This window comes from Populus nigra, chromosome 1, assembly GCF_951802175.1.
Source record: "Populus nigra chromosome 1, ddPopNigr1.1, whole genome shotgun sequence".
Classification (NCBI taxonomy): domain Eukaryota; kingdom Viridiplantae; phylum Streptophyta; class Magnoliopsida; order Malpighiales; family Salicaceae; genus Populus; species Populus nigra.
Genome location: NC_084852.1, coordinates 38514035 through 38541046, shown reverse-complemented (window position 1 = coordinate 38541046; position 27012 = coordinate 38514035). Strand labels below are relative to the sequence as shown.

The window sequence follows — 27012 nt, the reverse complement described above, 5'->3', positions numbered from 1 at the left end:
CTCAATAAAAAATAAAATTATTAAACTAAAAAAACATTTATTTTATCAAACAGATAGCATGACTTCTTTTTTATATATGAAACCATATATTATTTTTTATAATAAATAAAAAAATATAATTTCTAATATCTTTAATAAAAAAGGAAAATCATTGGCATAGAATCGGCAAGTAAACAACACCTCACAAAACAACTCTCTTGTTAAAAACCCAAAGCGTATTGGCTAAACAAATCAATAAAAAGCAAAGCAACCCTTCTCTCTATTCGGTCTCTGTCTCTGAAGAATGCAAAGACAATCTCTAGGCTCACCAGTAACCAAGCTCCACCCCCATGGAGAAGCCGATACTCTTTTATCAAACGACACTAAACCAGTATTCAAAGAACTGCCTCCTTCTACTTCACTCGCACCCGACGCTGACGACTTAGATCACAAATCAACAAAACCACGCCGATTCTTTTCTTCTTCATCCGTACTTTCATCTGCGCCTCCAAAACCAGAGCAACTCATTCACCTTATTCCTTTCCTCACCCTCTTTTGTTTCCTTGTCCTCTTCCTTGTCTCCCATACTCCTTCTCAATCAGGTACTAATGAATCAAAAACATTAACTCTCTAGATTTTTCTTAATTAGTTTTTTTTTTTCAAAAAGAAAATCTCTGTTTGTTTGTTGCAGATTTGGCTCAGTTTAATGGACTCTCTAACCATATAGGTACAATGCAGTTTCTGAATTAATCTTACTCTCTTTTATTTTTAATATTTTGGTATTTTATTTTTGTTATTTTTATTTTCTGAGTTGTGATGGTAGAAGCAGCGAGTGAGAGTATTGGTGGATTAAGTGAGGTCCGAAGAGGCGACGTCTTGGCGACTCGAAGTTTCGGAAACTTGCAAGAGATTGCTGCCGACGAACTCACCTCCCTCAAATATCGCTTTCACCGAAAACTCGTCCATTTCTAAGCCGCCTTTTTTGGCTCTTTCTCTTTTTATTACCTCTGCTGCCCGTCTCTCACAGCGCATCGCACGTGCGATGTCTGCTTGCTTACACGTGCGTTTTACACACACACACACTCGCACTCGCACGTATTCATTTAATTAAATTCCATGTGATATTTTTTTAAGAACAATGATATTTATTTACGTTCGGCGAAGAGGACCTCTGTTTACAGCGCTTGTTTCATCGTTTTTATTGAAAAGCATGACTAGCAAGAGATTTTTCTCGTAGAAATATAGATAGAAACAAGAATACAATGCTATGAGGAGTGCGTACGTTAGTGTTAGGCGATGAAGTATGTTAGAGTGCGCCTAAAGCGGTGATTGGGGTCCAGCTGGAGAAGTGGACCGTTATGGCAGTTATGGCAGTACGTACTTCCCTCGAATTGGGGTTGGGAAAGCCAGCTGGAAAGTAGGGTGGCGTGTACTCTCTGATGCTATCAGGTACTCAGTCACTGTTGCCCGCGACTTTTTCTTTTAATCTTTGTTAAATAAACCGCTTCGATAACCTAAGCCCCAATTGCATGGTTGTTTCATGATGCCATGGTGATCTTACCTTTTCATTTTTTCGCCGACTAAATTGGTATTCTGAAAATTATTTTTAAATTTTTTAAATGTTTGTTTATCATTAATAATAAATATTTTCAGTAAAAAGTATTTAATTTAAAAAAACATAGAGATATAAAAAATTTAAAAATATTTTGTTATTTTTTATTTATATCAAATTTAATCTTTAGTTTTTGGATTGCTATATATTTTATTTTGATTTTTTTTGTTTTATCTTATTTTTTAATTGAAATTTTTTATTTATCAAATTTAATTTATATTATTTTGATTGTTATTTTTTTTATTTGAAATAATTTATAAAATTATTTTATTCTTTTTTAGCTTTTTTATTTGTCATATTTGTTTTTAATTTTTTTAAATTTCAAAAAAATAAAATATTAAAATATTATTTTATTCTTCTTTAGCTTTTTTATTTGTCAAAATTGTTTTTAATTTTTTTTAATTTTTTTTTAAAATAAAATATTAATAAGTTATTTTTTACGACTTAGTCAAATACTGAAAAATATTCTCCAATTTATTTTTTATGACGCTATTAAATATTAAAAAATAAATTATTTTTGATGAATTTACTTTTAATAAAACTTTTTTTTAAAAAAAAATATTTTCAGAAACAAACTATTGTCTTAACTGTTTTAATATTTCAATTTTACTGTTATAAATTATGTGAAAGTTATAACAATGAGATCCAATTGACTTTGAGGTGTTTGAGAGTGGTAATAGTTGTATTTTAAAATATTTTTATTTTGAAAATGCATTAAGTTAATATTTTTTTATTTTTTAAAATTATTTTTGACATTAGTATATCAAGATAATTTAAAAATTAAAAAATTAATTTTTTAAAAAATTAATTTTTCATAAACGGTTGGAACACAATTCCAAATAGCCTCTTGGATAATCCAAAAACAACTATCCGAATATTTTTTTTAAATCTGATTTATCCATACAAGAAAACAAATATCTAGCATCATCAAGTATAGTGCTACACTTGCTTACGTTGCAAATTAAAAAGATAGGACAAGGAATTAATCTCAACGTTCAAAGAAACCTTCCCGTTGGGAAATTGATGGGCGAGACATTCGTTTCCTTCTTTCCAAGAAAATATACAGTAATTTTATGTCTTTATTCTTGTTTTTGCCTATCAGGTGCTACCGTGTTTTGAGGCAAGGACCAATTTCTACAGGTGGTTACAGTGTAGTAGCCGAACTAGGCAGAAAGATAGCAGAGATTCTTGCAAAAGTAGAGCCATTCAGAGAAAAGAGAGAGGAACTGGAAATTAGACGAAATAACACGGAATAACTTGAACTGGAGCTTTCGCTCCACGATTTATAAACAGTGCCCAACGAATGGCATGAGGCCCTCGAAAGAAGCATCGATGTAGGAGGCACCTGTGATTGATATTTGATTTTAAATTTCTTTTTATTCTCTCTCTATCCAATGAATGGCTTACTATCTTTGCCCATGAAGGAATTGAAAGGTTTTTCTGATGAGCTGGACAATTTCCTTGCGTGATCTGATCATTCAGACGTACTGTTCATCACTGCAGACACCTTTCTGGCTAGGGATGGACATGCATCCCGAATTATGGAATGGCAGGTAGAGAAATAGAATTTTGTTCCCTAGCACAACATACGCTGGCATCCACCTACTGAACAAGTATGCGAAGAAGGAAGAAAATGCCCAACATTCCTCCAAATGAAGTCATAAGACCAGGAGTACCAGTTGCTATGCCTCTAGCATAGCATCAAGTGAGTTTATTTCGTATATGACTAGAAATCAAGAACCCTCAGTAAGAGAAAATAACAGAAACAACAAGATTTAACGAAATTTTGTACATTGTCATTCTGGGGGAAGAAGTCGAGACATTGCATGCAATCTTATCCAACTAATTGGAGCAACCAGTCCTACATTCACAGCTTTTTCCATACTGAGAAAACTCCAGCAAGTAATCAAGAGATAATAAAATACAAACGTTCTAGTTGAAAAATTTACAACTGTAAATCAAAGAATCAAACCTTGTGCAGGTGGAGGCTTGGACGGCTTCTGGTCACTTGCACCGGATGCTTTGGGAGACTCAGAAAGGTGGACCTGAGCAAAGTCATCCACCATTTTCCTCTTTTGTTCCTCTTCAGCCATTCCTGCCTTTTCTTTTGCCTTCTGGCCAACATCCCCAGCTGCCTTGGCAACCTTATTGAACGCACCAGTCACCCAAGCAGCCCCAGTAAACACGTACCTATTACTCATTATGGCAGATCCTGCGCTACTGACTTTCTGCTCTGCAGCTGCAAATGCTGATTTGGTTTTCTCAGAAACCTGAAATTTCTGATCCACTTCCCGGACTTTGTCACCAACAACAGTGGTGCCAGCACTAATCTTCTCAGTGAGACCTATCTTTTTGTCGAAAGAAACAACTTTAGCTGAGGCTGTCGAAGTCAACTGGTGCTTCTCATCAAAACCCTTTGCTTTGTTGATTGCATCTTTGCCCAAGATGAAACCCTTTGCAAGCATGCCACTGACTACATCTTCTGCCTTCCGAAGAGCTGATTCATCACCAGGAGCTTTATTTCCTGTTGCCTGCAGATGGTTGGGTATAACCAGTTCAGTAAAGTGCTAGGGTTTAACAGCTAACAGAAGTTCAGTACAACATTCTTACAGAGAGTTCTGCTAAAGCAGCAGGTGGAAGCTGGTAATCTGGATCCAAAGCCACAGTGACAGAAAGGTCAACTATTGTTGCTCCCTGACATAAAAAAAAACAGTTTAGAACAATACCTAATATGTTGCTTAAGAAAAGCAGACCGTGTATATTCAGAAAAACCCTATCAACTTCGAAAATGGCTCAGTTATCTGTGAAAAGTTTTCTTACAGAGCTTTAAGAAAGCAATTTACAAAGGAGGTAACTGATTTCCCAAAGAAACTAGTGATATGGACGACCAAGTCCCCTCTACATTGTTCTTTTGAATGGGAGGCAGCTTGAAGTAAGATTTTGAATACTGATAACCTATAGAAGGAGGGGAACAATGTTGGTGAATCGGTGCTATCATCGTAAGGGATGGATCTTGTCAAACACCTGTTGCTACACTAATTTTGACCTAAAAGCACTTTACATGCTATTGAATGGTGCTGAGTGCCACTCTCGTCATTACAAGTTCTGGAAGGAGAAGCTAGGGGTGGAGGTTTTATAACGGAAACAAGATGGCTAAGGTACTATCTCATTAACTTATATTTTGGTTGCAAAGGAACAGAAATGGCATTGGCAAGGGAAGAGGCTTCTCTATTAGGACTTCAAGTTAACGGAATGCAGATGAAGCTTTTACAAATGTAACCAACACAGCATAGTTTATAGACTCATTATTTTGAATATAAATTTTTCCTTCTATGTAAACTGACAGCCCTCTTGGACCTTTTTAATAAATTTCCTTTGCTTATCAAAAGAAATATGAGAAGCCATTGGATCACAGAGATTAGGCTCTGAAAAACAAATAATGTTCTTTTTTTCCAATGGAAGACAGTTTTGCGATGATCATCCTGTGATCATTGCTGACATAATATTGCAAGTTAAACAACAACGCTTCAAGCATGATCTGAACACACAAAATCCTATGACTTCAGAAGCAAATATTCTCAATAAAAGAGGATGCAGTATCGTGATCATTTCCCTTCAGGGGGAAAAGGACATTAATTGAACTCATGAGGCAAAATCAATGCACATAAAAAGAAATGGCCCATTAATCTAGTGGTGATGCAGGTACTGAAATATAATTACCGAGAGAAGAACAGCAGTGTCTGCTCCTTGAGAATCTTTGAAGGTAACATATGCAATTTGAGATCGCTCATTATCACTGTACAAGCATAAGAGATGGTATTCAAACAACAAAGAAAAATGAAAGAAAGAGTAGGGGAGAGAATATGGAAATGAACAGCACAATACCTTTTCATTTCAACATATTCAATATCACCAGAAAAAGAAAAGAATTCTTTGAGGTCTCGCTCAGATGCTCCTAAGGAAACGTTGCTGACTTTTACTGTTTTTACCTGCAAAAAAAAAAAGTAATGAAAAAATCAGTGCCCTGTGGAGCCATAATGACAAATAAGGATGGCAAGCACAGCACATAAACTAGAAATCTCAGACTTGAATAATAGAATGACTATGGAAGATTACATCAAAGCAAGGGCCTGTAAGGTTAAAACGAAATCCTACTCCCTGATATTATATAGATTTGCAAAGAGGAGTGACTCACAGTATCAACTATCCCCTAAGGCCCTAGTAAAAAAATAATAAAAAATAAGCTTTGCTGCTCCACTGCCAGGTCTAAGAATAAGAAAAACTCTCTACAATGAAACCCTAAAAAAAATCAATAATCCAGAAAGAAGGAAAGGGATGAAATAGAGAAAAGAAAATGCAAAGACTGTGTGAAAGAATTTCGGACAAAGAAAAGTGCACCAAAAGACATGAAGCGCATCAAACTGACTGAAAATCCAAATCTAGCAAGGTAAAATATGTGTGGTGGCAATCAGGCCAGCCTCTTGTTCTTCTTGCATGCTTGGTGGCTAATCTCCATTCGCAATCACACTTTCACACATAAAATATTTAGTTCAAGGGTCTAGTTTTTTGCTTCTGGTTTGTGGTAGCTTAATGGTCCACTAGCCCTAGCTACACCTTAACATGTTCAAATAAAGTTGGAGAAATTATAATCCAAATATTCTTAAACCTCAGTTAACAAAAATTCCCTTGCAAAAATTTAACTTAACCATTATTTTGCATGAATAGACATGGTTTTAGAAACAATCACGAACTTCATCCCAATCTAATATAAACAGTGAAGAAACCAATCAGAATAACGATTACTGGTGGGATCTTGCTTAGTCTCCAATATTTCATTTCCATGTTACTGTGAGAGCCAGAAATGAAGGATACCTCACAATTTTCACAATCAAAGCTCCAATTATGAGAAACTAATGGACTACTAATCCTTCTTAGACTCCACATCCGTAACTAGAAATTAAATAAACCTATGATCGCTATGATCTAGTAATACAAACCATGCCACTAAACTTCCTCGTCGCAAGCATTGAGGCCATCGAAAGATTTATCCCGCACTAATACACTCATCCTCACCGAACAGAGATATATTTTAGTAACAGCAAATCATATCGGTATCAATCGAGATAAGAAATTAATAATGAAAATCTAATATTTCAGTAACCAAACAAACAAAAATATCTTTAGAAACAACGCATACAAATAAACCAAAAAAATAATTTATAGCAAGCAACAAAGCTTTAAGATTGCACGAAAAAGAAATTGCAAAGCAGAAAATAGATCTATGCATATTAATCAATCAGAGGTCGAAATTGCTCGATTCAGAATAAATTAAGAACAAAAAAAAAATACAAGGACGTGATGCTACTGACCGACATGGCGAGCTGCGTTGAAAAGAGAGGGGAAGGACGGGAGTTGTTAAAAGAGGACGGTTTCGTAAGGAGAGGAGAGGGGTAGAGAGAGAGAGATTATAAGAAGGGGGAGGTTGAGGAGGGCACACGTGTGTAAGGACAGATGCCGGCAGTCGCGGCACGTGAGAGATTGATTAGCATTGCTGTTGTAAGTAACCGCGGCTTTTTTCTTTTCTTTTTCTTTTTTTTTAAATAAAAAAACATCCCACTACTACTTGGCTGGAGGGAGCAGTTTGTGATTTTATAAGTGTTCAAATGAACATGTTTTGATTTGGTTTCGAAATTTCAATTAACAACATAGATGTATGATAATTGAAGCACTATACCTTTATTTTTTTTTGTCATCAAGAAGATGCATGTGTAGAAAATAACTGTTTTCGTTGCGGTTCGTATAAAAAAAATTGATATAAAAAAAATCAATAATTGTTAACCTATTTTTAGTAAAAAAATAATAAATTATATGAAGATTAATATAATATAGCATGGTCGACTTGGTAAATTTAAAAACAACCTAAAATACTGATAAAAGTATAGTTTGAATAAAAATAATTGAGGTGACATCTTTTTTAAAATATTGATACGACAACATATTATATTGACTTGGATCAATCTTTTAAATATGTTATTTGAGTTATGAAACCCTGATAACTTTGTAAATAACAAATAAATTTTTTTTATTCAACTTAATTCTCAATTAACCCAGTATTGATAGATTAAATTAAAAATAATATTCAACTAAAAAAATTAGCCAAATCAACTAGGGTTAATCTCTCAAAATTAGGTCATGAGACCGGGATAGCCCTACAAAAAATATATTAAAATAAATTATAAAGTTTAATTCTCAGTCAACTCAATGTTGAAGAATGAGATTAAAAAAAATATATTAAAACAAAAAAACACTCGAGTCAACCAACCAAACTCGTGCTCCGGGTCATGAGACCAAAATAACCTCATAAAAGCAAACTGAAACAAGTTATGAAGTCTAATTCTCAATCAATTCAATATTAAATGATGAAATTGAAAAAAACTAAAAAATGACAAAAATAAAACATGAGTCAACCGGCCTAACCTACGATCCATGTCATAAGATCTTAACCATATAGAAAGCAAATTAAAAAAATAAATCTTAATTCTCAATCAACTCAATGTTAAAGGATTAAATTGAAAAAAAAACAAATAAAAAATAACCGAGTCAACTCGGGTTAACTTGTCATACCTAGATTAGAAAACCGATATGACTCCATCGAAATATATATCAATCCACTCATTGTTAAATTGTGAAATTGAAAAAAAATATTCAATTAAAAAAAGAATCATAAAAAAATCACGAGTCAACTTAGCTAACCTATAACTCACAACTAGATTATGAGACCATGATAACTCCAAAGAAAATAAATAAAATAATAATTATAAAGCTCAATTCTCAATTAACTCAATGTTAAAGGATAAAGTTGACAAAAAATTAATTAAAAATGACAAAAAAATAACCCGAGTAAACATGTCTAACCCGTAAAACTCGCGATCTAAGTTATGAGATCGAGATAACTTCATAAAAAATAAATCGAAACAAATTATAACATACATCACTTATTAAAATTAATGTTGAATGATGAAATTAAAAAAAAACTAAGTTGGAAATTAAAAAAAAATCTTTGAAAAAATTGAGTATCAAGGTGAAAAAAATGTTGGCTTTTCACTATTCACTTCTAAAATAAGCTGTCAAAAATTTCTTTATATGTTAAATTTAATATTATTCTTGATTCTCTACCTACATATAGTTGTCTAAATTTTCTAAGAAGTGTTGAACATAGATATTAAACTCGGACCGAACTAGCAGATCGACTCGGGATCTGGTGGCTTGATCGGTCCAGCTAAGGCAAATGACCGGGATGAGCAAAAACCCGGCAAATCCGATTGACTCGACGGGTTGACCCGTGACCCGGGCAATCCGACAAAACTCGGTTGAGACATGTTTTCTTTTCAAACATGTTTTTTTAGTCAGAGACCCTTCTTTTTTATATTTTTTAATTGGTTATTAACTCTTTTCAAAATTTACTATATAATTATTAAAATAATATCTTATTTTTTCAATGTGAGATTTGAAACCTTTTAATATATCTACTTTATGTTCACAAAAAAAAAATTATGTTTTTTTAATATGGTATAAAAAACTTTTTGAAATAAACTTTTAAATTCAATTATTTGTAACATGTATAGTTTATATTTACATGGATTGTTATTTAATTTTTTCATATGAAATATTAAAATTTTTATTTTTTTTTAATGTTTTCAATTAATTTGGGTTGACTCAAGTCAACTCGTAAATCCAGGATCCGACCTTTTGATTTAATCAATTCTTAGATCGGTCGATAATTATTGTGTTAAATTTAACATTTTAAATATTGGAAAAAGAATTTCAAGTACCCATGTAAAGACACTTCCCCGTCCTCCTTCTATATGTATTGTTACCTACTTTTATTTTATTTTTAAAAAATCCTCTCCTCTTTCATTTTCTGAGTTTTAAAAAATAGGGTTCCATAAAACAACTGTTTAGTCGTCGTCGTTGTCGCAACAACTTCTTTCTTTGTGTTTATTTTTAGTTTAGATTATATTATTTTGTTTCTTGAAACTAGTATTTAGGTACATGAAGTCATTTATCCATTTTTCTCCTTTGAATAAATAAATGATTGATAATATATTATAATTTTATGGAAGAGTTTGATACTAATTGGTAGTTTTGAATATTTTATCAACATGGATTGATTGTTGTTTAGATTTGAATAATAATATATTTGTACTTTGATTTAATATTGATGAAATTAATATTAAATCAAAGTGTGTGTGTGTGTGTGTGTATATATATATAAAATTGTTCAACCTCGAAGTCGAAAATTAAATGGACAACTAATGCATAAAATTGTAATAGCGGGGATCTCGAAGTTGTTTGATTTGGTTATAGAATGGAGAAGTAGAACGTTGAGCAATCGAGTGTGAAGTAGATCGTATGATTCTGTAATGATTTTTATTTACATCGAAACAAATAAATTATCTTAATTAATTGCCAATATTCTAGCAATTTATTCGTGCTGCTTTCATAGTTGATAAACTTAACTTGATCCATGCTATCTAGAAATAAATTAATTTTAAGAGCAATGATTTTAATCAACAATTTAAAATAAATGCATTTGTAATTGGCTTGATATAATTAAATAATCATTGTTTGATTATCAATTTTATCCATACCTTAAAGCTGAATGGTATCGAAATAAATCATGGTGTTAATTACAAAGATTTTTTAAAACGTTTGGGTATAAATACCATGCACGTGTTTATTGTTCACCTCCTAGCATTTTATTATCGAATTATTAATCAATTTTTTTTTTCACAATTGCATCTTTTATGGCATAATTAAAGGATAATTTAATCAAATTTGTTAGCTAAAAAAATTAAAAGACAAAGGAGCAAAATGATAAAAAAAAAATCACAAATGGATGATGCTTTCAAAGTTATTACAAAATGTTTACTCTAGTCCTTAAATTTTACAAATTATTCATGGTCCGTCCCTCTGTAGTTTTTCAATTCAATTTTGGTATAGAAATTTATTTTTATTATATGGAGAGGACGTTGGATTTTGATGGTAGAAAAAAAAATCAATACTAACACTAAGTTTGGCTATAAAAAAGGTTGATCTTGATGTCAAAAGGTTTCATTTGATGAAAGAAATTCAAGTTAAGTGTTTTCTCACCTTGAAATTACCTTAAAAACCAAATCTAAGCTCAAGAAAACCTTTTGTTTCGAATTGATTTTTGGTTTTTTGTATAGTTATATTTTTATGTTTTAAGGCCATTGATGAGTTTTTTCAAGGTTTTTAAGATCTTTTCTAGGTGTTTTGGGTTAGAATAGGTTGAAAATGAGTTTTTAGATTAAAAAAAAAACAGACCTTGTTTTTCTGTCTACCATGTTGGCTGGAATATGTAAAATACTAGATGACATATCATATGCCTCAGCAGATGAAGCATTGTTCGGATTTTTTTTATAAAACAATAGGGCCTTGACTCAAGTCCTTTCTAACTAACTCAGACTCAACAACATTTGACTTTTTTTTTAATTTTAACTTTTTTAAAAATCATGTTTTTTAAAAATAAATTTTAATTTGTATTAAAATTAATGACCTTCTCTCAAATTTTTTATTTTTTGTATTTAGCTTTTTAAAATAATGGTTTTTTTTAATTATTTTATGCATATTTAATTTTCTAAGAGATTATTATAATTAATGTATTTTTTTATGTTCTATATAATTGAACTTTATTTTTAAAGATGAAAAATATTTATTCTTGGATAGTATTTATAATAAGTGCAATCTTGCTAGATATTTTTTTTTATTTTATTCAATCAATTTTATGTGTGTATCTATTTGTACTATTATTTGAGTAAATAGAAAAATTAAATTTAATAAAAAAGGTTATTGAACATAATCGGTGAATGATAATGTTGCAAGATCAAATATTTTAATTTATATCCACCTTTCAACTTTTCTAGATATGTATGTAGTTATTGTTAATGATTTTTTTTTCATTTAATGACATGAATGGTTCTCGATTTATTTAATTAGATGCGTTCATAAACTTTTTGATTTTATTTATATAAACAAAACATGTTGCAAATGCATGTATATTCAATTTTTTGTTGAAAAAAATATATTCGGCCCGAGATGGTCAAATAGCTAGCTAGGTATTACTTTAAAAGGCGTGAGTTTTTCATTGTACAAGACTCCATTGTTCACCATCTCACGCATTATTGTAGATGAGCTGTGTAAAATTTTATTTTTTTTATTTAGTTCTCAAATTTTTTTTTTCTAGTGATTTAGTCCCAATTGAAGACTAATTGATTTTGATTTCTCATGAAAAGACAGGATTGAAAGAAGAGAGATCGAAATGAAAAGACATCAAACATGAGTGGCATGCCATAAGTCTTGTAAAAGATGCAGTTTGATCCTTGAACTTTAAAAATCATGCAAATTATATAATTTCAGAACCTTAATATTTTTTTCAATTCAATTTTGGTACAAAAATTTATTTTTGTTATTTTTTAGTCTCTAGTTGAGAGATAAGAGAGAGAGATTGTCGAATTCTAGCGGTAAATAGAGAAAAGTGTCGTTGACGCCAATTTAGGACACCATAACATATGATATTTGTGTCAAATGGTTTCTTTAGATGAGAGGGTTTATATTAGGTGTTTTTACCTTTCAAGTTTGTGAAAAAATGAATATGAGCTCGGGTTGATTTTTGGATTCGGGTTGATTTTGGTTCCTGTTGTGATTTTTTTGAGGCCATAGATATGTTTATCACAATTTCTACGGTATTTTATAGGTGTTTTGAGTAAAAAAATGAGTTGAAGAAATATTTTTCAAGTTTTATTTGTAGGTATTGTTAATAACTTATTTATTTATTCACACATATAGTTTTCAATTTATTTAATTACATGTATACATAAATTTTTTTATTTGCATTTAGATTTTTTAAATTATAGAAATGTATTGAAAGAACCTGCAAATATAATTTTTTTATAAAAATTAAAATTATCTGACCCGCAATGGAGCATGAATTACATAACTAGTTAATTACTAATTCTTGTAACATTAATCGACAGCTATGGCAAGAAATTGTATATTTTTTTTCATTGATTTCTTTTGAATTAAAGGTATTGTTGTTTATATTTTTTACAAGAAATTTTTTGTGAACATTGATGGAATATCATTTCCATCCTCACTTGTTTGTAATTATTAAAAATCCTAACTTCTGCTATTAGAATATATATTTTATTGTTGATTGCACTACATCATGAGTCCGTATTATTTTTTTAATAAAATATTTAAGTGTCATAAATATGTTTTTTTATAATAAATTTAAGAACTCATGTTATCTAGTCTAGACCAATTAAATAAATTAGCTTTACACACACACATGTATAAAAGCAACCACAACAAACAGAGATCAGGCCTTGTTCACGACCAAAATACTACGATAATAATCCTCAATGAAGTAGTAGTCAATAGCCATTCTCCATCCCAGAACGCCACTTTAATTCACAAGGTCAGGCATTGATCCTTTCTCTAATTAAAAACTCCAATTAAAATTAACAAAACATTAAGTATGTATTTAATAATGTGTTATATGATATTTTTTAAAAATTTTTAGTATTAATATCTTAAAATCATAAAAAAACAAAAACTATTAATTAAATATTTTACAAATAAAAAATAATTTTAAAAACATCTTCAAACCACGTTAAGAAACGGAGGAGCAAGAAATCGCAACCATATGTCCACATCGCCACCATCCCCACGCGAAGCAATTGTTTTCCTCTTACCAAACACTCTTTTCTCACGTGCCTTCCCTTTCCTTCAGGGGTCCACAATTCCACATCAACGTGCCTGCACCGAATATTCAAATCCCGAAACCCCAAAAAAAAAAACAGCAACTAACGTCCCACACATCATCATTCCATTTCCTCTCCCTTCTCTCTCTCTAAGATCATCTAAACAATTCTCTCTCAATAAACGCCGTGCTATAAGCTTCTCATCTTTCCATTAACCTTAATAGATTCTTGTTCCTGTACCCAAACAACCCGCTTCTCTTCCCTTTCTCGAAAAATAAAAAAAAACCCCTCTTTTTATCTTTCGAGAAAGGGTGGTCAGGGATTTTCGATCAAATTGAATCGAATTATATAATAATAATAATAATGAGCTTTCAAGATCTGGAGGCGGGACGACCCTTGGCATCTTCAAGGAGAGAGCTGATCAACGGCAAACAAGATGCCACGCAAGCGGTTGCTTCTGGAATCTTCCAGATCAACACTGCCGTTTCCACTTTTCAGCGTCTTGTTAATACCCTTGGGACTCCTAAAGACACGCCTGAGCTCCGGGAGAAGCTGTAAGTTTTTTTTTTTCCTTGCCGTTTTGAGTTTCTTTGTTTGTCGTTTTGACTAAATATCCAGAGTTATGTTTGATTTTTCTTCATTATTGATAATTGAATTATTAAGATCTTGGAAATGTGTAATTTTTCTGTCTGGGTTGTATTCTTGAAGTGATTTTATTGCGTTTTTGGAGTTCAAATGAAGAAATTGTAGGTCTGGTTGCATTTTTCCAGGAGCTAGAAAATTGTTGGTGTACTTATGAGAATAAATAGAATCAGAAAACTATTGAGATTCTAATGATATATTAGAAGACGATTTTTGCGCTGAAAGGTAGTTACCTTGTTCGTTTTCTAACAATTTTACTGGCATTCTAATTGCCATGTAATGTGGAAGGTATTGTATAGGAATTGCTTATCATAAATTGCTACATTACCCGGTGAAGAACATTCTGCTTGATTGTTGTTATCTCTAGCATTATTCAAAAAGTTTTGAGAAACGATGCCAAGCACAATCGTGGTTGTTGCGTTTGCCCAATCTAGGCCACGCATGAGAGATGCATGTGTGTGAATGTGCTGGGCTAATTGCATGTATCTCACATGAATGGCCCAGATGGCTCTGTTGCAATGTCCTTGGCTGTGCTTAGTTGCTAGCAATACTAAAAAATCTCTATACTGGTACTTTTGTGGAACCTTTTTTGGTTTTCAAGAATCCATCTACAACCAATAAATAATTGCTGCTAAAAATGTTCGGGACTATCTACCAACGTATGCTCATGCTGAAAAAAGTGGTCCCTCCATCTTGACTCTTACTGGTTGGCTAGCCTAGTTTTGCACATTAATCATCACGCTGAAGCCTAATTGAAGTTTCAGCTCTTAAATATGTCAGTATTTGGCCTTCTTTGCGCCCCAAGGAGAGATGAAGCAAAATTTCCAGCAACAAAAAAATAGTTAAGAGTTTAGAAAGAACATAGGGTATGCCTGAGTTGGACACCTGGACTCTGTCAGTAATTAATGTCTTTGCAGCCATGTTTGAGACTACTCTCATGACTCTTTGGAAAAGAATGTTCAACATTATATCGTAAGAACTTTTCCCATAAATTTTAGTTAGGACATAATTGTATCAATCTCGTTTGGGCTGTTTTTTAAAATTTTCAATGGTAGGGTTTGTTCTCTCTTGCTCAGAACATTAAAGTGCATGTGAGACTTCCATAATAATAAATTGTTCAAAGAAAATGGCAGAATTCAGAATGTGTTGTAATTTGAAATCCTCACCGGCAGCATCTTTTCAATGCCTAGCTGCTAGTCTCTCCCCTTCTGTATTTTATTGAATTCTATCAACCAAATACCTGTGTAATGAACCTCCACTTTGATTTGCTGTTGTACTGATTTTTCTTGCACAACAGGCATAAAACAAGGCTACATATTGGGCAATTGGTGAAGGATACTTCAGCCAGACTTAAACAAGCTAGTGAAACAGATCATTATGCTGGAGTCAGTGTATGTTTGCTTCTTGTTCTTTACCATATATATTAATGAGTAATTTTCCAGAGACCCCTCAGATTCAGAAATTCCTCAAGATCCCATAGAACCCTTGCAATTCCATCCCCTTAATTGCTCACCTTTCTCATCTGTTCGGAAATGCTTCTCAACCTTAATGTACTAGACAGTTAACATTTAGATTTCCCCTTTTTTTTTCTTGTTGTAATTGCAGCAAAGCAAAAAGATTGCTGATGCTAAATTAGCAAAAGATTTTCAAGCAGTTTTGAAAGAATTTCAGAAGGCTCAGCGGCTTGCGGCTGAGAGGGAAACGGCATATACTCCTTTTGTTCCCCAAGCAGTGCTTCCTTCCAGGTGATTATTTTAGGAGACCTTAATAGTTATTATGTGAGATTTGAGATTCTTGTTTTTTCTTTGCTAAAATGAACCTTTTGTTTTGATAAAATGAAATAGATTTGCGATGTTTGTATATTCTTCTAACATTTTGTGTTTGTTCGTGCTCTGTGCAGCTACACAGCCAGTGAAATAGATGTAAGTTTAGATAAAAGTCCAGAACAACGTGCTCTCCTTGTGGAGTCAAGAAGGTGAGATACTCTCACGAACATAGGCTACTAATAACCTTTTCATTTTTTTTGTCCCAAGTTTGAGAGAATTTATCAAGCCATGTATCTTTTCTATCACCATTCCTTGTTCATGGTGTTGAAAATGCCGGGGTATTTTTTAAACAAGTTTATATTTTAGAACCAGCAAACATTTGTAGTTTTTTCAAAAACTGTCAGGTCACCTTTAGCTGCATACACTTTTTATTTTTATCATTGATTCTAAAATCTGTAGGACCGAAGGGATATTGTGCATGGAGAGGTTTTTTAGTACAGAAATGTGTATAGAAGTCTTGTCATCTGGAAGTTTGCAATAGGATTGATTAATGGTGGCCTCCATGCTTCATCCTTGAGATGAGAAATTAGTTTGTAACTTCACAGCCTTATCATGTACTCTCCAGAAAAACTGTATACCAGAGTTGCCTCTGATTACAATTCAGAGGTAGCCCAGGATAGACTATTAAAAGTAGGATCATCCCTTTCTTTTTATTGAATAAGCATGTTGCTTAACTTGCTGTGTACTTGGCTTTTAATTGACTTGAAAGAAAAGAATTCTGAGCTTTGAATTGAATTTTGATTCAGACAGGAGGTCCTACTATTGGACAATGAGATTGCCTTCAATGAGGCTGTTATCGAGGAGAGAGAACAGGGAATACATGAAATTCAGCAGCAAATTGGTGAGGTGAATGAGATTTTTAAAGATCTTGCTGTCCTTGTCCATGAACAAGGAACTATGATTGGTAAGTTATATATTGTCTGCGAACAAAGAACTTGCTTCATATATTTTGACTCGTTATCATTATTAAACTTTCCTTTTTCTGGGTATGCTACAGATGATATTGGCTCCCATATTGAAAATTCCCAGGCTGCAACAGCACAGGGAAAATCCCAACTTGTGAAAGCTGCAAAGACTCAAAAATCAAATTCTTCTCTGGTAATTTATGGCGCCTCATTTATTTATTCCCATTTTGATTATTATCAATTTATCATCAATACTGTTGCTGGTGGTGGTGGTGGTGGTGGTGCTGTTTGTTTTTGTGACCGAAGTAAATTACAGAGTGCTGACATGCCTTGTGTGGATCCCTATTTGTTTTTTCTTTTTTTTTGTACTGACCTTTTCTCTTTATGTTTCTTGTTTAATTGATTGGACACTGCTAATCCAGAAGAGGTTTGCTATCTAAATGTCATCTACATTTTCAAGTTGATAAATGCATTTTCTTTTTCATAATTTAAGAATATGAGCTGTTTGTTTTATGCAAAATATTCCATCAAATTTTGATGAAATAAATGGTATATTGCCCTTGCTTCAAGTTGGGGATTTTCATTCTAGATGTGGATTCCCCTCAATTTAATGTAATTATATTAACAATTAACCCCCGCATCTTGAATGCAGGCCTGCTTGCTCATGGTGATATTCGGGATTGTGATTCTCATTGTGATCGTAGTACTTGCTGCATAATCCAAAAGTTTTCTTGATACAATCCTTGGAACTATTTCAAGAGCTGCTTGGCAACAAGATACTATTCTCTATGCTAATTCCTTTTTGTTCTTTTACAAGACATGGCGACTGACTGGAGTGTCCCACTGCTAGTCAGAGGTGGTGTATATCGTATGATGTCTGCACATGATCATTTTAGGCCATTCTGTCTGGGTGGAGTGTCTGTTTGTTTCTATGTTCTGCTGCCTTGGGTTTACAAGGGTGTGTGACAGTTTGTGTAATTGTTTCAGGTTTTATAGAAATATTAATAAACTAAACATTTATTCTTTTGTTTTTAATCATTCTCGAATTATCTTCCCGTAATTCTTCACATGCATCTTCACTAGCTTGCTTATTTTGACAATAGGGTTATCATTCTAACACGGTTTGACAAAAGGTTTTGGGAAAATAGAATAGTTGATGTTTCAAAATCCGTGCTTCATTTAAATTAATTAAGATGTGTAAAAGTCTTTAAAATTTTATAAAATTCAATGGTTAAGAAATAAGATTAAAGATTCAATGCGTTGAAAATAGAGTATAGGTGTGTTTTTTTTTCTTTTCTTCTTTCATTTTTTTTCCTGCAATATTATATTCTTCTTTTTTTACCATTAAATCTTGAATTTTATTTTTTGGCCATTAAATTTTCATAAAATATTGGATTGATTTTTGTTCTAGTTAATTAATTTACATAAAACATGCATTTTAGTTTTAACTAAACAACAATAAACAGTGTTGGATTGATTTTTGTTCAAGTTAATCTCTCCCCTAAAACTTTTGCCAAGCTCTATCATTTTTTTATTTTAAAAAACCCTGCTCTTGGAGATGTTCATTGGTCCATAAATTGTCTGAGGTGAAAATTGTTTAATGCTTGTAGTTCTCGGATTTTCTGTAGTCACCGTCATCTTATTAATTGTTTTTTAAACTGACGGTGTTGCTAGAAATTTTGGTTTTATAGAAAATGTTATCAGAATTTATGCAATGTCAACTTGTTGGATCCGTTGTCATGGAAGAGGTCTTTGAAATGAACTGGCATGGAAGAGGTCCGAGTTTGATGATGACATGGTGCGTTATTGAAACGTCAAGTGGCCTCAGAAAGTTCAAGAAGAAGTGATTCTTGGCGATAATTCTCGCATATCATTTGTTGTCCTCTCAATGGACAAAGGAGTCCTCTCGAAGCTTGTCTATTCTATTTCAGCTGGAAGGGTTGCGCTTGTCAACTTCAGAAAAAAAAGGATAAAAAAAATAATGGAGAAGAAGGCTAGTTAAGCAACCTTGAGCGATGCGTACAAATGAGCCAAGCCAAAACCACCGGGCCAGGCTAGAAGGTAGAGATTGACAATGATATTACCTCCTTTTGAACTTGAATCATAAGAAAGACCTGCCTTAGGGAGCAAGATAAGGCAACGGTTGCTAGTTGTTCTTGGGGGTCTTCCCTGACCTGTCAGGGTGAAGGCCCGTGTCCTCGAGAAAACGATGGAAAAAGACGGAAACATTGGCGAGCTTCATCTGAAACGAGTTTGCATTAGTTTTGCAGCAGGCGCTAAAGGTCCTGCCGATTGAAAACCTGGATATCTCTTAGTTGCTGGTATATATCAACTAACAATGCATGACCGAATTAATCCTATTCCTGTGCTGGGGTGTTTTTTTGCAGTTATTTGAGGCATCTTTAAGTGCCACCATTACTTCGAATGTTGAAGTGAATTATGAAAAAGCAGATAAAAAATTGGCAGAAATAAAAATGGATGATGATGCCGAGTTACAACAGAATCGCATGCAGATGTCATAGCACCATGAGAAAGGAAAATTGCTCCACAAATCTTTCCAGAAAATGCTATCATGGCAAGAATTTACAACAAAACTACGATTATTTCAAATTGTTGCACAGTTTACTATCAGAATAAAAGATGGACGCGAGAACAATTAAAAGAGAGGCTGCAAGAAAAGTGACAGCAGATACTAGTTTAGGCGCCCTTATTCCAGAAGGTATTCTGCACACAACATCCGCGGTTCTAGGTCCCACCATGTCATTGGTAGGCATAAGTAAGCAGCTCCCATTCTCCCCATTTCCTTCCATGCTGCAGCTCAGGAATAAATCAGGCTCACCAAATCCCACTTTTGAATAGCCACTGTCATCGAGGGGCTGCAAGATAGAGAGAGAGAGACAGCAATTTTCTACTCTCTTCAACATTTCACTATTTCCTTTCACTTACTGGATATCGAGCATGCAATGAAATACTGTATCAATCAGTTTTTCAACGAAATATTTGTAGTCTGAGATGGGATTTTTTTTTGTCCTGTCTCAAGCCTCTTTTAAGCCACAACAAAGCCCATAAACAACTGAAGTCTGTTACCTTCTCGTTTCGAATAAACTAGTTTAGTTGCTCTGAGTACCGTGACTAATTTTAAATTAAAAAATAGAAGATTTTAAATTAAAAAAAGTAACTTTCCCATTCTTGTATTTCTTTTTTTTTTAATTTTTTAAAAGCATCGTGTCTCAAGAAAAAACTAAGTGGAGTTAAAAAATTTAAGAATTGATCATTTGAGAAACACTAGAAAAATAAATTCAAGAAAATCATTTAAAGATTTAAGTACAGTAAAAAGATTGAGAAGATATATATTTTATTTTCATTCAATATTAACAAAAAAATTGTTTTAAAAGTTTTGCATATCAAGTTAATATATAATTATTTATAAAAAAATTGATGATATAACCGTAAAAAACCCTTAATATTTTTAAGAACAATGAGTATGTATTTTGAATGAAAATTAGGGACTCTTAAAAAAAGGGTTTATTAAAAATTTTATTCATCTCAAATAAGTATTAAAAATATACTTTTTAATATAAACTTCATTACCTTATTAATACATCTTTTTATTTTATTTTATTTTATTTTTAATGAAGTCATGTTTCTTTTTCTTTTATTTTTACTCGTAGAATTTTTAAATTCCTTTTCTTTTATTTTGTTAGGTAGATTAAAAAAAAACACCATCATTGTATCAAAGCAGGTTTTAATAAAAGAATATTAAAGTAACATCTTAATATTTTGTTTTGATTGAAGGAAAAAAAACTCAATTAATATGATAAAATAATGTTAAAAATAATGTAACATAAACAGCAAAATTACTTTCATTCAATATTCATGAATTTTTTTAATCTTTTTTTTTCATATGAAATATATAATAATCAAGACAAATTTAACATTTTAATAAGAACCCATAAAAATATTTTTAAACTATGCTAAAATTAAATAATAGTTTAAATATCATGTTAAATACTTTATTTATAAAGCATATGAGTTAAAGATGTAAAGAGAATTGAAGAAGTCAAGTGTCTGGACCTAAAATACTGGGACACCACGCCAAATCTTCTTGTTTATGTATATATATATATATATATATATAAGGACATATAATTTTTTTAAAGAAAACAAACAGACGAGTTATTTATTAATTCAATTTGTTGGGCTGTATTTGTTCTGGACTCAAAAATCTATTTTTTTATCTAAAAATATATAATAAAAACCCTAAGAATCATAATAAATCAATTTATAAGCTCAATATACCATTAAGTAAGAAAATACATAATTTTTTATTGTCTAGCACACATGCTTTTTGCAAGATGAAAGTTTAAAAAACACTTTAATAATACCCCTTTGTAAAGAGAAACCCAATAACACTAGGATATCTCTTTCTATGGCTAACTAAATTTTCTACCTTCTTTTTTATTTTGTTGGCAACTCTTCGCCTTTTTTCAAAATTTAGAGATTAAAATATAAAATAAATAAAGTTTGATATTAAAAAATAAAACACGAAGAAAAGGAGCAAAAAGGGAAAAATTAAAACTTTAGGGTTCAACTGTAATTTTCCACACCAAAGTCAAAGGAGGGCTACATTTATTTGGCTGGGTTAATGTTAGTTCTTGTTGTTTTAATTTTCTAAAATTGATAAAATCAAATCCTATTTTGTAGTCTAATGAACACGAAAAAAGGCCTAATCTAATTGCTTTTCTGAATAAAATAATGTACAATGTATAATGAATAATGTGTAATAAAGTTCACTGCTTCTACTTTCTTCACACCTCTCCTCCCTCCGCTCCTAAATCTTTCCCGCTCAGTAAAGTGACCATCTTTTTAGCAAAGAAAACACAGAGAAAAGAGAATGAACAGTACATCACCAACAAATTCATCAGTATCAACAACAGCAATTATTGGAGGTGGAGGAGGAAGTGTTAGCAATGCTGCTTTGGATGATTTTCATTTCCCTTCTGATTTAATTTCCATCCAAGACCGCAAAGATGAGGCGATGCTTGGTTTGTTTTGTTCTCCCTCTTCAATTTCAATCTTGAAATATGAAATTTGTCCATCTGGGGTGTTATAATATTGCATGATCCACGCGAATTTCGAATTTTTTGGTCGTGGGCTTAGGCATTTTTGCAGGGAAGATTTTTTTTTTTGTCCATCTGGGCTATTTAAAAGCTGAATAATTTGTGTGGGTTCTGGGTTATTCTTATGGAAATTCATTGCTTTTTTATCGCGGCATTAATATTTCTGCATTCCCTGTGTTGGGTTATGGACATGTAGCTATTTTTGTGATTATTTGATTCTAGCAATCAGAACCAGTCTTATATGGGTCCTCATCTGCATAATTCATGGATTTTCTCTTTCTTTTCTCTAGGGTTTAATATACATGGTACGGAGATTTTGGGCTTATTCATGAACTCGTTGTCGTGTTACTAAGAAAATAAGGGGAATGAATCTATGCGGGGCAAAGAATTCTTAAGTGTATGCTGCTCATCATGAAATGTTGGCTCTTATATATGTATTTACTTTTTAAGGAACAAATCGAACTCATTGACAGAATAAGTTTACGCTCGCATCTTGATTTTTTATCTTTTAAAAAATAGGACTAAGCCAAGCGATTCCATTAGTATTGGTCTAGTGGAGGATATAATTTATTTACCGTCAAAAGACAAAGTTTGTATCTTTAATTTGAGTTCTTTCATCCAGCTGAATCGATCCATTTTAATTAGCCTGTCTGTTAATTTTCCTCGTTTCTATAGATACTTTAGTTGTTAGTCGCCCTCTCAAGTTTTATCTTACTTGGATATATGAAATTCAAGGGCTTACCTTTTCTCCTTTGTTCTTACTTCACCCATTTTGGTTATAAAACAAGACAAGAAAGAAATATATTTCGGAACTTTAATGCTTTCCTCTGTTCTGTCTCTTTGAAAGAAAACAGGAAGGCTCTGTTATGTCTCTAGAAGTGACCTCTGAAAGAAAACCGGAAGGCCCCAAATCCAATTAGTGAAACACCAACAATTTTAATCACTATAAGCTGATAGCAACTGAGTGGAGTTTTTATTGTTCATAGAAGTCTTGTTCTTCTGTTGCAGCACTAAAAACTGATCTGATGGCTGCACTTAACAAGGAGGTTAAATCCTTGGATGAAGATAACTGGAAGTTTGAAGGGCCTCGTTCTCGTATTAACCTTATATCAAGACCAGGTTAGTCTTTCAACCCACCAGTTACCTTTACTTTCATACTCTTTCTCCAACCTGTGCTGGGTAAATTTGAGCCATTGATAACACTGGCCTTCAGTGATTTATTTGCCAGCAGTGTCTTTATTTTAGAACAGCATCACTTCAGTGGAATTTTGCAAGTGCCAGTGATACCAGCTGCTTCATTGTGGTGGATCTCTGGTCACATGCCACTGCCATCTTTCTAGGGTTCATCTAAAACATGCTTGAAAGATTGGCAGATAACTTTAATAGGTGGGATAATGGTAGCAATGGGTTATGTGTTGGATTTTCACATCCCATTATCAGAAAAGCTCATGATGCGTAAAATGGATTTTAATGCCTTTATCTCCCAATTAAACTTTAGATAGAAAAGGAAAATAATAGTCATGAGGGAGAAAGAGTTTGTCAAAAAGCTCCAAATGTAGCTCCTATGATTTGTAGACAAACGCAAATATCATACTTTGTCTTTGTGACTGGTTGGCCAACAGGGCATCTTCTTGCTTCTGGACAACAATACACAGATAAATTGTTTGTGGGTGTGTCTGTAAACTTTTGGTAAGATTAAATTATTAAATCACAGTAGCCGATTCCCCAATTTTTTTTATCAAAACAAAAGGGGATCATTTATACACGATGGATGCTGGATAAAAAACCAGCCTTTGTTGTTACTGCCACTTATATTCTCCTGGCTATCCCTTATATCGTTGCCAGCCAAGTGCTTTGACATTTGCCCAGGAGCATAAAAGAAATATTGAACCTACTTCTGGAGCTGTAATTCATTTCTTAAACGTGTTAGAAAATTATGGAACAGATATTGAGGAGTATCTGATCTGCATCAGTATCTCTCCATATAACTATCCTTGTTACTTTGTGTTTTGTTTTCTTATTATTTTCCGTGGGATCCTATTGAAACATGTACATGAAAGTAAACCATGAGTCTTAGGCCTGGTACAGGCCTTTGAATCCCGCTTTGTTTGTGAACAGCAGGTTGAACTCCCTGTGATTTCTACATTGAAACCTTCTTAATTTTAGTCTTTGTTCATTGTTATTTAAGGATTCGCTATTTGTCTTTTTTTATGGATCATGCAGGTGGATTTCTAAGCAAGAAGTTGGAAATAACAAAGAAAAAGAACTTGGCCTTGCCGAAATGATTTGTAATTCTTCAGACAGCCTGCATCTTTTGCATCAATTGACTGTTGGTATATTTCTATTAATTTGATGGCAAATATCTGTTATTTTATTCTAGACTTGGCGATTCATGTGTTGTTGGTCTGTGTTCTGAAATGCTTCCAAATAAATCTGTTGCCCACACTACAAATAAGTTCATCACTAACAAACCAATGCACTAAATTGCAACAGGATTTGAGAAGAGAGAAACAATTATAAGTTGATCAATTCCAAGACGAAAAGAACCAATGCCATGACAGTCCTGTTGGCCTGCTAGGAATTTCTTTGCTTTGTCCGCAGTGACGGGGCCATACACCTGATTTAGCTTAGAGCACATCAACAGTCTTGTTCCCTTTGACTGTAAATTTTAGGCCTTTCGCTCTGAAGTTGTTTTTCTTGGTTGAACCAATCTTGCAACCAACTCTATGATGCTTCTAAAACATAAACCTTGGAGTTGAGGTGGAAAAGGGTTTTCAGAAGACGAATATGTACCATAACATGGTCCAAATAAACAATTCAAGAAACATAATGTAACAAACTCGAAGGCAATAACTCAAAATTTCCACTGCCTCAGCCGTCGGGAGAAAAAAGAGTTGAACAAGCAGATTTTGTTACGTGAAGCTTCAAATCTTGCAGCTCGTGATTTTGAACAGGGATTGAAATTGAGTCAGCATATACTTAAAAATCAAAGATAAAGAAATAATCATGTTTCTTGTTTTTAATAACGTGGTTGATGGTGTATGAAAATGTAGCAGAGGTTTTTGGTTTTATTTTGAAATGCATCAATATATTAAAACAATTTAAAAATATAAAAATATAAAAAAAAATTAAAAATATAATTATTCCGCAATATCAAACAAGATTAAGATTTCCTAAAAGTAACTCAAGTATACGTTCCCTACGGTGCAAGCAGAGAGCTAGTTGGTCAAAAGACTCGAAACAAAACAAGATCCCCTCACCAAGCCGAGACCCAAGTTGGTGGTCTCATCTCATGAATTGAAATTACTGCTGGAGCTCTTCAAGAATCATTAGGAGTCATTTAGAGTCTCTCAAACCCTTCCAATTCCAAATGATAACTCTTAATCAGTATCGATATAAATTATGCAATCACTAGTGTGATTAAATTTGGTGGTATTTTTTTATCATTAATTTTTAATCCTGTAAAATTAATTGAGATGTACATAAATAAACTGACTTAATATTTATATTAATTAAAAATAAATAAATTTGGTGGCATTTTAGACACGAGCATTACTCCTATCTACTTTTTCTCAGGCACACAAATTACTACTAGCCTGTAAAATTTTTTATTTTAAGGAAATTGGACCCTAATCTAAATAATTACATGGATAGTTTGGACATTTAACTTAATTAATCCCTGAAAAGAATCCTTGGGGACCATGGGATGACCCGAGAATTTTCTTACTCTTGCAAAAAGAGCAGAGAAAATCTAAACAGATGAACTGGTAGAACTTGACAGAAGATAGGTAGTCTGTTAGTAGTCTCAGCTTTATTATTAATTTTGTGAAAGAAAAATCCTTTGGAAAACCTTTTATCGTTTATATATCTATCAATGTCAAATAAATCTGAAACTCCATATTTAGAAAACAGCTCCTGTGCAAAACCAGCATCTTCTTCATAGCACGCACGCATTTCCTCCTGGTTCACATCATCACTGCCATTGGCTCGAAGGTTTTCCATTTTGTTATCAAAACGAAATTCTTTCACAGCTTATATCCAGACCAAAAGGTACTGAAATAACATAAGATATGGAGAGAACAGAAAAGGAAAAATGAATCTCAATCACGCAAAACAAAATCACCTACCCCATGTCTAGATTCAAAACTGATCTGGGTCACAAAAGGATGATCAAGAAGCTCACCCACAGTCCCTCTCTTCTTCCAGTCCTTCTCTAGACACCTCCTAACAAAGCTTTGAATCCTGCTGGATGCACTCTTTGGCATTTGCAATCCCTCCCCAAAGCATATAGCACACACCAATGCTGCCCAGTCTAGTTTCTCTCCGCAACCAATCAATGGATAATGACCCACTAGGCACTCCAAAACTACCACCCCAAGCGACCAAACATCTCCTGCGAATCCGTGATCTCCATTTCCATCCCATCTCTCAGGATCAATTCTCTCAGGACTCATGTAAGCACATGTTCCCATATAAGTCTCATATGAATCATGTTTTCCCACCACTACCCTACTCACTCCAAAATCTGCAATCTTAACCACTCCTTCAGCATTTATCAGTAGATTTGAGGGTTTTATGTCCCCATGTACTATCTGCTTCTCATGGAGATACTGTAACCCATTCAGAATGCACCGTGCCACACCAGATATAACATCCTCAGGCAATATTCTGTGTACAAGCAGAACATCATGCAGTGATCCTCTTTCCATGTGCTCCATTGCAAAGTACAAGTCATTCTCACTATCAAAAACCGCATGGCACTGGACAACGTAAGGTGAATCCACGCGTCTAAGGATCTCTGCCTCCCTTCCTGCTTGTTGGCGAATTATGGTGGAGTTTCGGTCGAAACGGAGGGTTTTCAATGCAAATATGGAGGAGCTGCGTTTGTGCCGTACTTTATAGACCGTGCCACTATTGCCATGGCCAAGAACCGCCAGTTTTTCTAGGTCTGAGAGCTTCTCTATGCTTGGAGAATCTGGACTAATGGTCAATGATAATGATGGCGAATGGATCTGATTCCGGAAGTCAGCTGCAGGTATGGGTGGTGGTAGGGATAGCCTTAGTGGTTGTTGGTGCCTTCTCTCTCTCACCACAGTCATTTTCACACCTCTTGCTTCTTCTCTCTTCTCTATGCTCAGATAC

The 27012-nt window shown here is 33.2% G+C and overlaps 5 protein-coding genes across 8 annotated transcripts; 3 read left to right on the top strand and 2 right to left on the bottom strand.

Moving 5' to 3' along the window:
• The first annotated feature begins 176 nt into the window (after positions 1 to 176).
• Positions 177 to 3014, top strand: LOC133674870 (uncharacterized). Of its 3 annotated transcripts, XR_009835280.1 has the most exons (4): positions 178 to 581; positions 671 to 706; positions 803 to 1428; positions 2694 to 3014. XR_009835280.1 is itself a non-coding variant. In XM_062096162.1 (3 exons), exons 1-3 carry the CDS (start codon positions 284 to 286, stop codon positions 949 to 951), a joined length of 477 nt encoding a protein of 158 aa, XP_061952146.1. In that variant the 5' UTR covers positions 177 to 283; the 3' UTR covers positions 952 to 3014. The 3 variants fall into 3 exon arrangements, 2 of the variants coding, with proteins under 2 accessions (XP_061952146.1, XP_061952155.1); XM_062096162.1 differs by having other exon boundaries at positions 177 to 581; positions 809 to 3014; XM_062096171.1 differs by lacking the exon at positions 803 to 1428 and having other exon boundaries at positions 179 to 581.
• A 324-nt stretch (positions 3015 to 3338) lies between these two features.
• On the bottom strand, positions 3339 to 7129 carry LOC133674861 (binding partner of ACD11 1). The gene is made up of 5 exons (XM_062096145.1): positions 6961 to 7129; positions 5477 to 5580; positions 5312 to 5387; positions 4202 to 4285; positions 3339 to 4122 (listed from the first exon to the last, which is right to left on the bottom strand). The coding sequence occupies exons 1-5, from the start codon at positions 6964 to 6966 to the stop codon at positions 3550 to 3552; spliced, it is 843 nt and encodes a 280-aa protein (XP_061952129.1). The 5' UTR covers positions 6967 to 7129; the 3' UTR covers positions 3339 to 3549.
• A 6341-nt stretch (positions 7130 to 13470) lies between these two features.
• LOC133681158 (syntaxin-22-like) lies at positions 13471 to 17785 on the top strand. The gene is made up of 7 exons (XM_062104310.1): positions 13471 to 13931; positions 15317 to 15410; positions 15625 to 15764; positions 15920 to 15994; positions 16592 to 16749; positions 16843 to 16943; positions 17403 to 17785. The coding sequence occupies exons 1-7, from the start codon at positions 13741 to 13743 to the stop codon at positions 17466 to 17468; spliced, it is 825 nt and encodes a 274-aa protein (XP_061960294.1). The 5' UTR covers positions 13471 to 13740; the 3' UTR covers positions 17469 to 17785.
• Positions 17786 to 21472: 3687 nt separating this feature from the next.
• LOC133699201 (protein SAMBA) lies at positions 21473 to 24652 on the top strand. Of its 2 annotated transcripts, XM_062122367.1 has the most exons (4): positions 21473 to 21795; positions 22879 to 22989; positions 24094 to 24203; positions 24364 to 24652. In XM_062122367.1, the coding sequence occupies exons 1-3, from the start codon at positions 21645 to 21647 to the stop codon at positions 24153 to 24155; spliced, it is 324 nt and encodes a 107-aa protein (XP_061978351.1). In that variant the 5' UTR covers positions 21473 to 21644; the 3' UTR covers positions 24156 to 24203; positions 24364 to 24652. The 2 variants fall into 2 exon arrangements, with proteins under 2 accessions (XP_061978351.1, XP_061978343.1); XM_062122359.1 differs by lacking the exon at positions 24364 to 24652 and having other exon boundaries at positions 21474 to 21795; positions 24094 to 24249.
• A 992-nt stretch (positions 24653 to 25644) lies between these two features.
• LOC133681105 (mitogen-activated protein kinase kinase 10) lies at positions 25645 to 27012 on the bottom strand. Its single transcript, XM_062104209.1, has one exon. The coding sequence runs from the start codon at positions 26967 to 26969 to the stop codon at positions 25971 to 25973; it is 999 nt and encodes a 332-aa protein (XP_061960193.1). The 5' UTR covers positions 26970 to 27012; the 3' UTR covers positions 25645 to 25970.

What these genes read in the sequence shown, in the direction of transcription:
- LOC133674870 (XM_062096162.1), top strand. Translation starts at nt 284, where the DNA reads ATGCAAAGACAATCTCTAGGCTCACCAGTAACCAAGCTCCACCCCCAT. An exon ending in CCATACTCCTTCTCAATCAG is followed by an intron (nt 582 to 670) that starts GTACTAATGAAT and finishes TGTTTGTTGCAG; the next exon opens with ATTTGGCTCAGTTTAATGGA. An exon ending in TGGACTCTCTAACCATATAG is followed by an intron (nt 707 to 808) that starts GTACAATGCAGT and finishes TGGTAGAAGCAG; the next exon opens with CGAGTGAGAGTATTGGTGGA.
- LOC133674861 (XM_062096145.1), bottom strand. An exon ending in GAATATGTTGAAATGAAAAG is followed by an intron (nt 5,388 to 5,476) that starts GTATTGTGCTGT and finishes ATGCTTGTACAG; the next exon opens with TGATAATGAGCGATCTCAAA. An exon ending in ACACTGCTGTTCTTCTCTCG is followed by an intron (nt 4,286 to 5,311) that starts GTAATTATATTT and finishes TTTTTATGTCAG; the next exon opens with GGAGCAACAATAGTTGACCT.
- LOC133681158 (XM_062104310.1), top strand. Translation starts at nt 13,741, where the DNA reads ATGAGCTTTCAAGATCTGGAGGCGGGACGACCCTTGGCATCTTCAAGG. An exon ending in CTCCTTGTGGAGTCAAGAAG is followed by an intron (nt 15,995 to 16,591) that starts GTGAGATACTCT and finishes ATTTTGATTCAG; the next exon opens with ACAGGAGGTCCTACTATTGG. An exon ending in TGAACAAGGAACTATGATTG is followed by an intron (nt 16,750 to 16,842) that starts GTAAGTTATATA and finishes GGTATGCTACAG; the next exon opens with ATGATATTGGCTCCCATATT.
- LOC133699201 (XM_062122367.1), top strand. Translation starts at nt 21,645, where the DNA reads ATGAACAGTACATCACCAACAAATTCATCAGTATCAACAACAGCAATT. An exon ending in CAAAGATGAGGCGATGCTTG is followed by an intron (nt 21,796 to 22,878) that starts GTTTGTTTTGTT and finishes CTTCTGTTGCAG; the next exon opens with CACTAAAAACTGATCTGATG. An exon ending in TAACCTTATATCAAGACCAG is followed by an intron (nt 22,990 to 24,093) that starts GTTAGTCTTTCA and finishes TGGATCATGCAG; the next exon opens with GTGGATTTCTAAGCAAGAAG.
- LOC133681105 (XM_062104209.1), bottom strand. Translation starts at nt 26,969, where the DNA reads ATGACTGTGGTGAGAGAGAGAAGGCACCAACAACCACTAAGGCTATCC.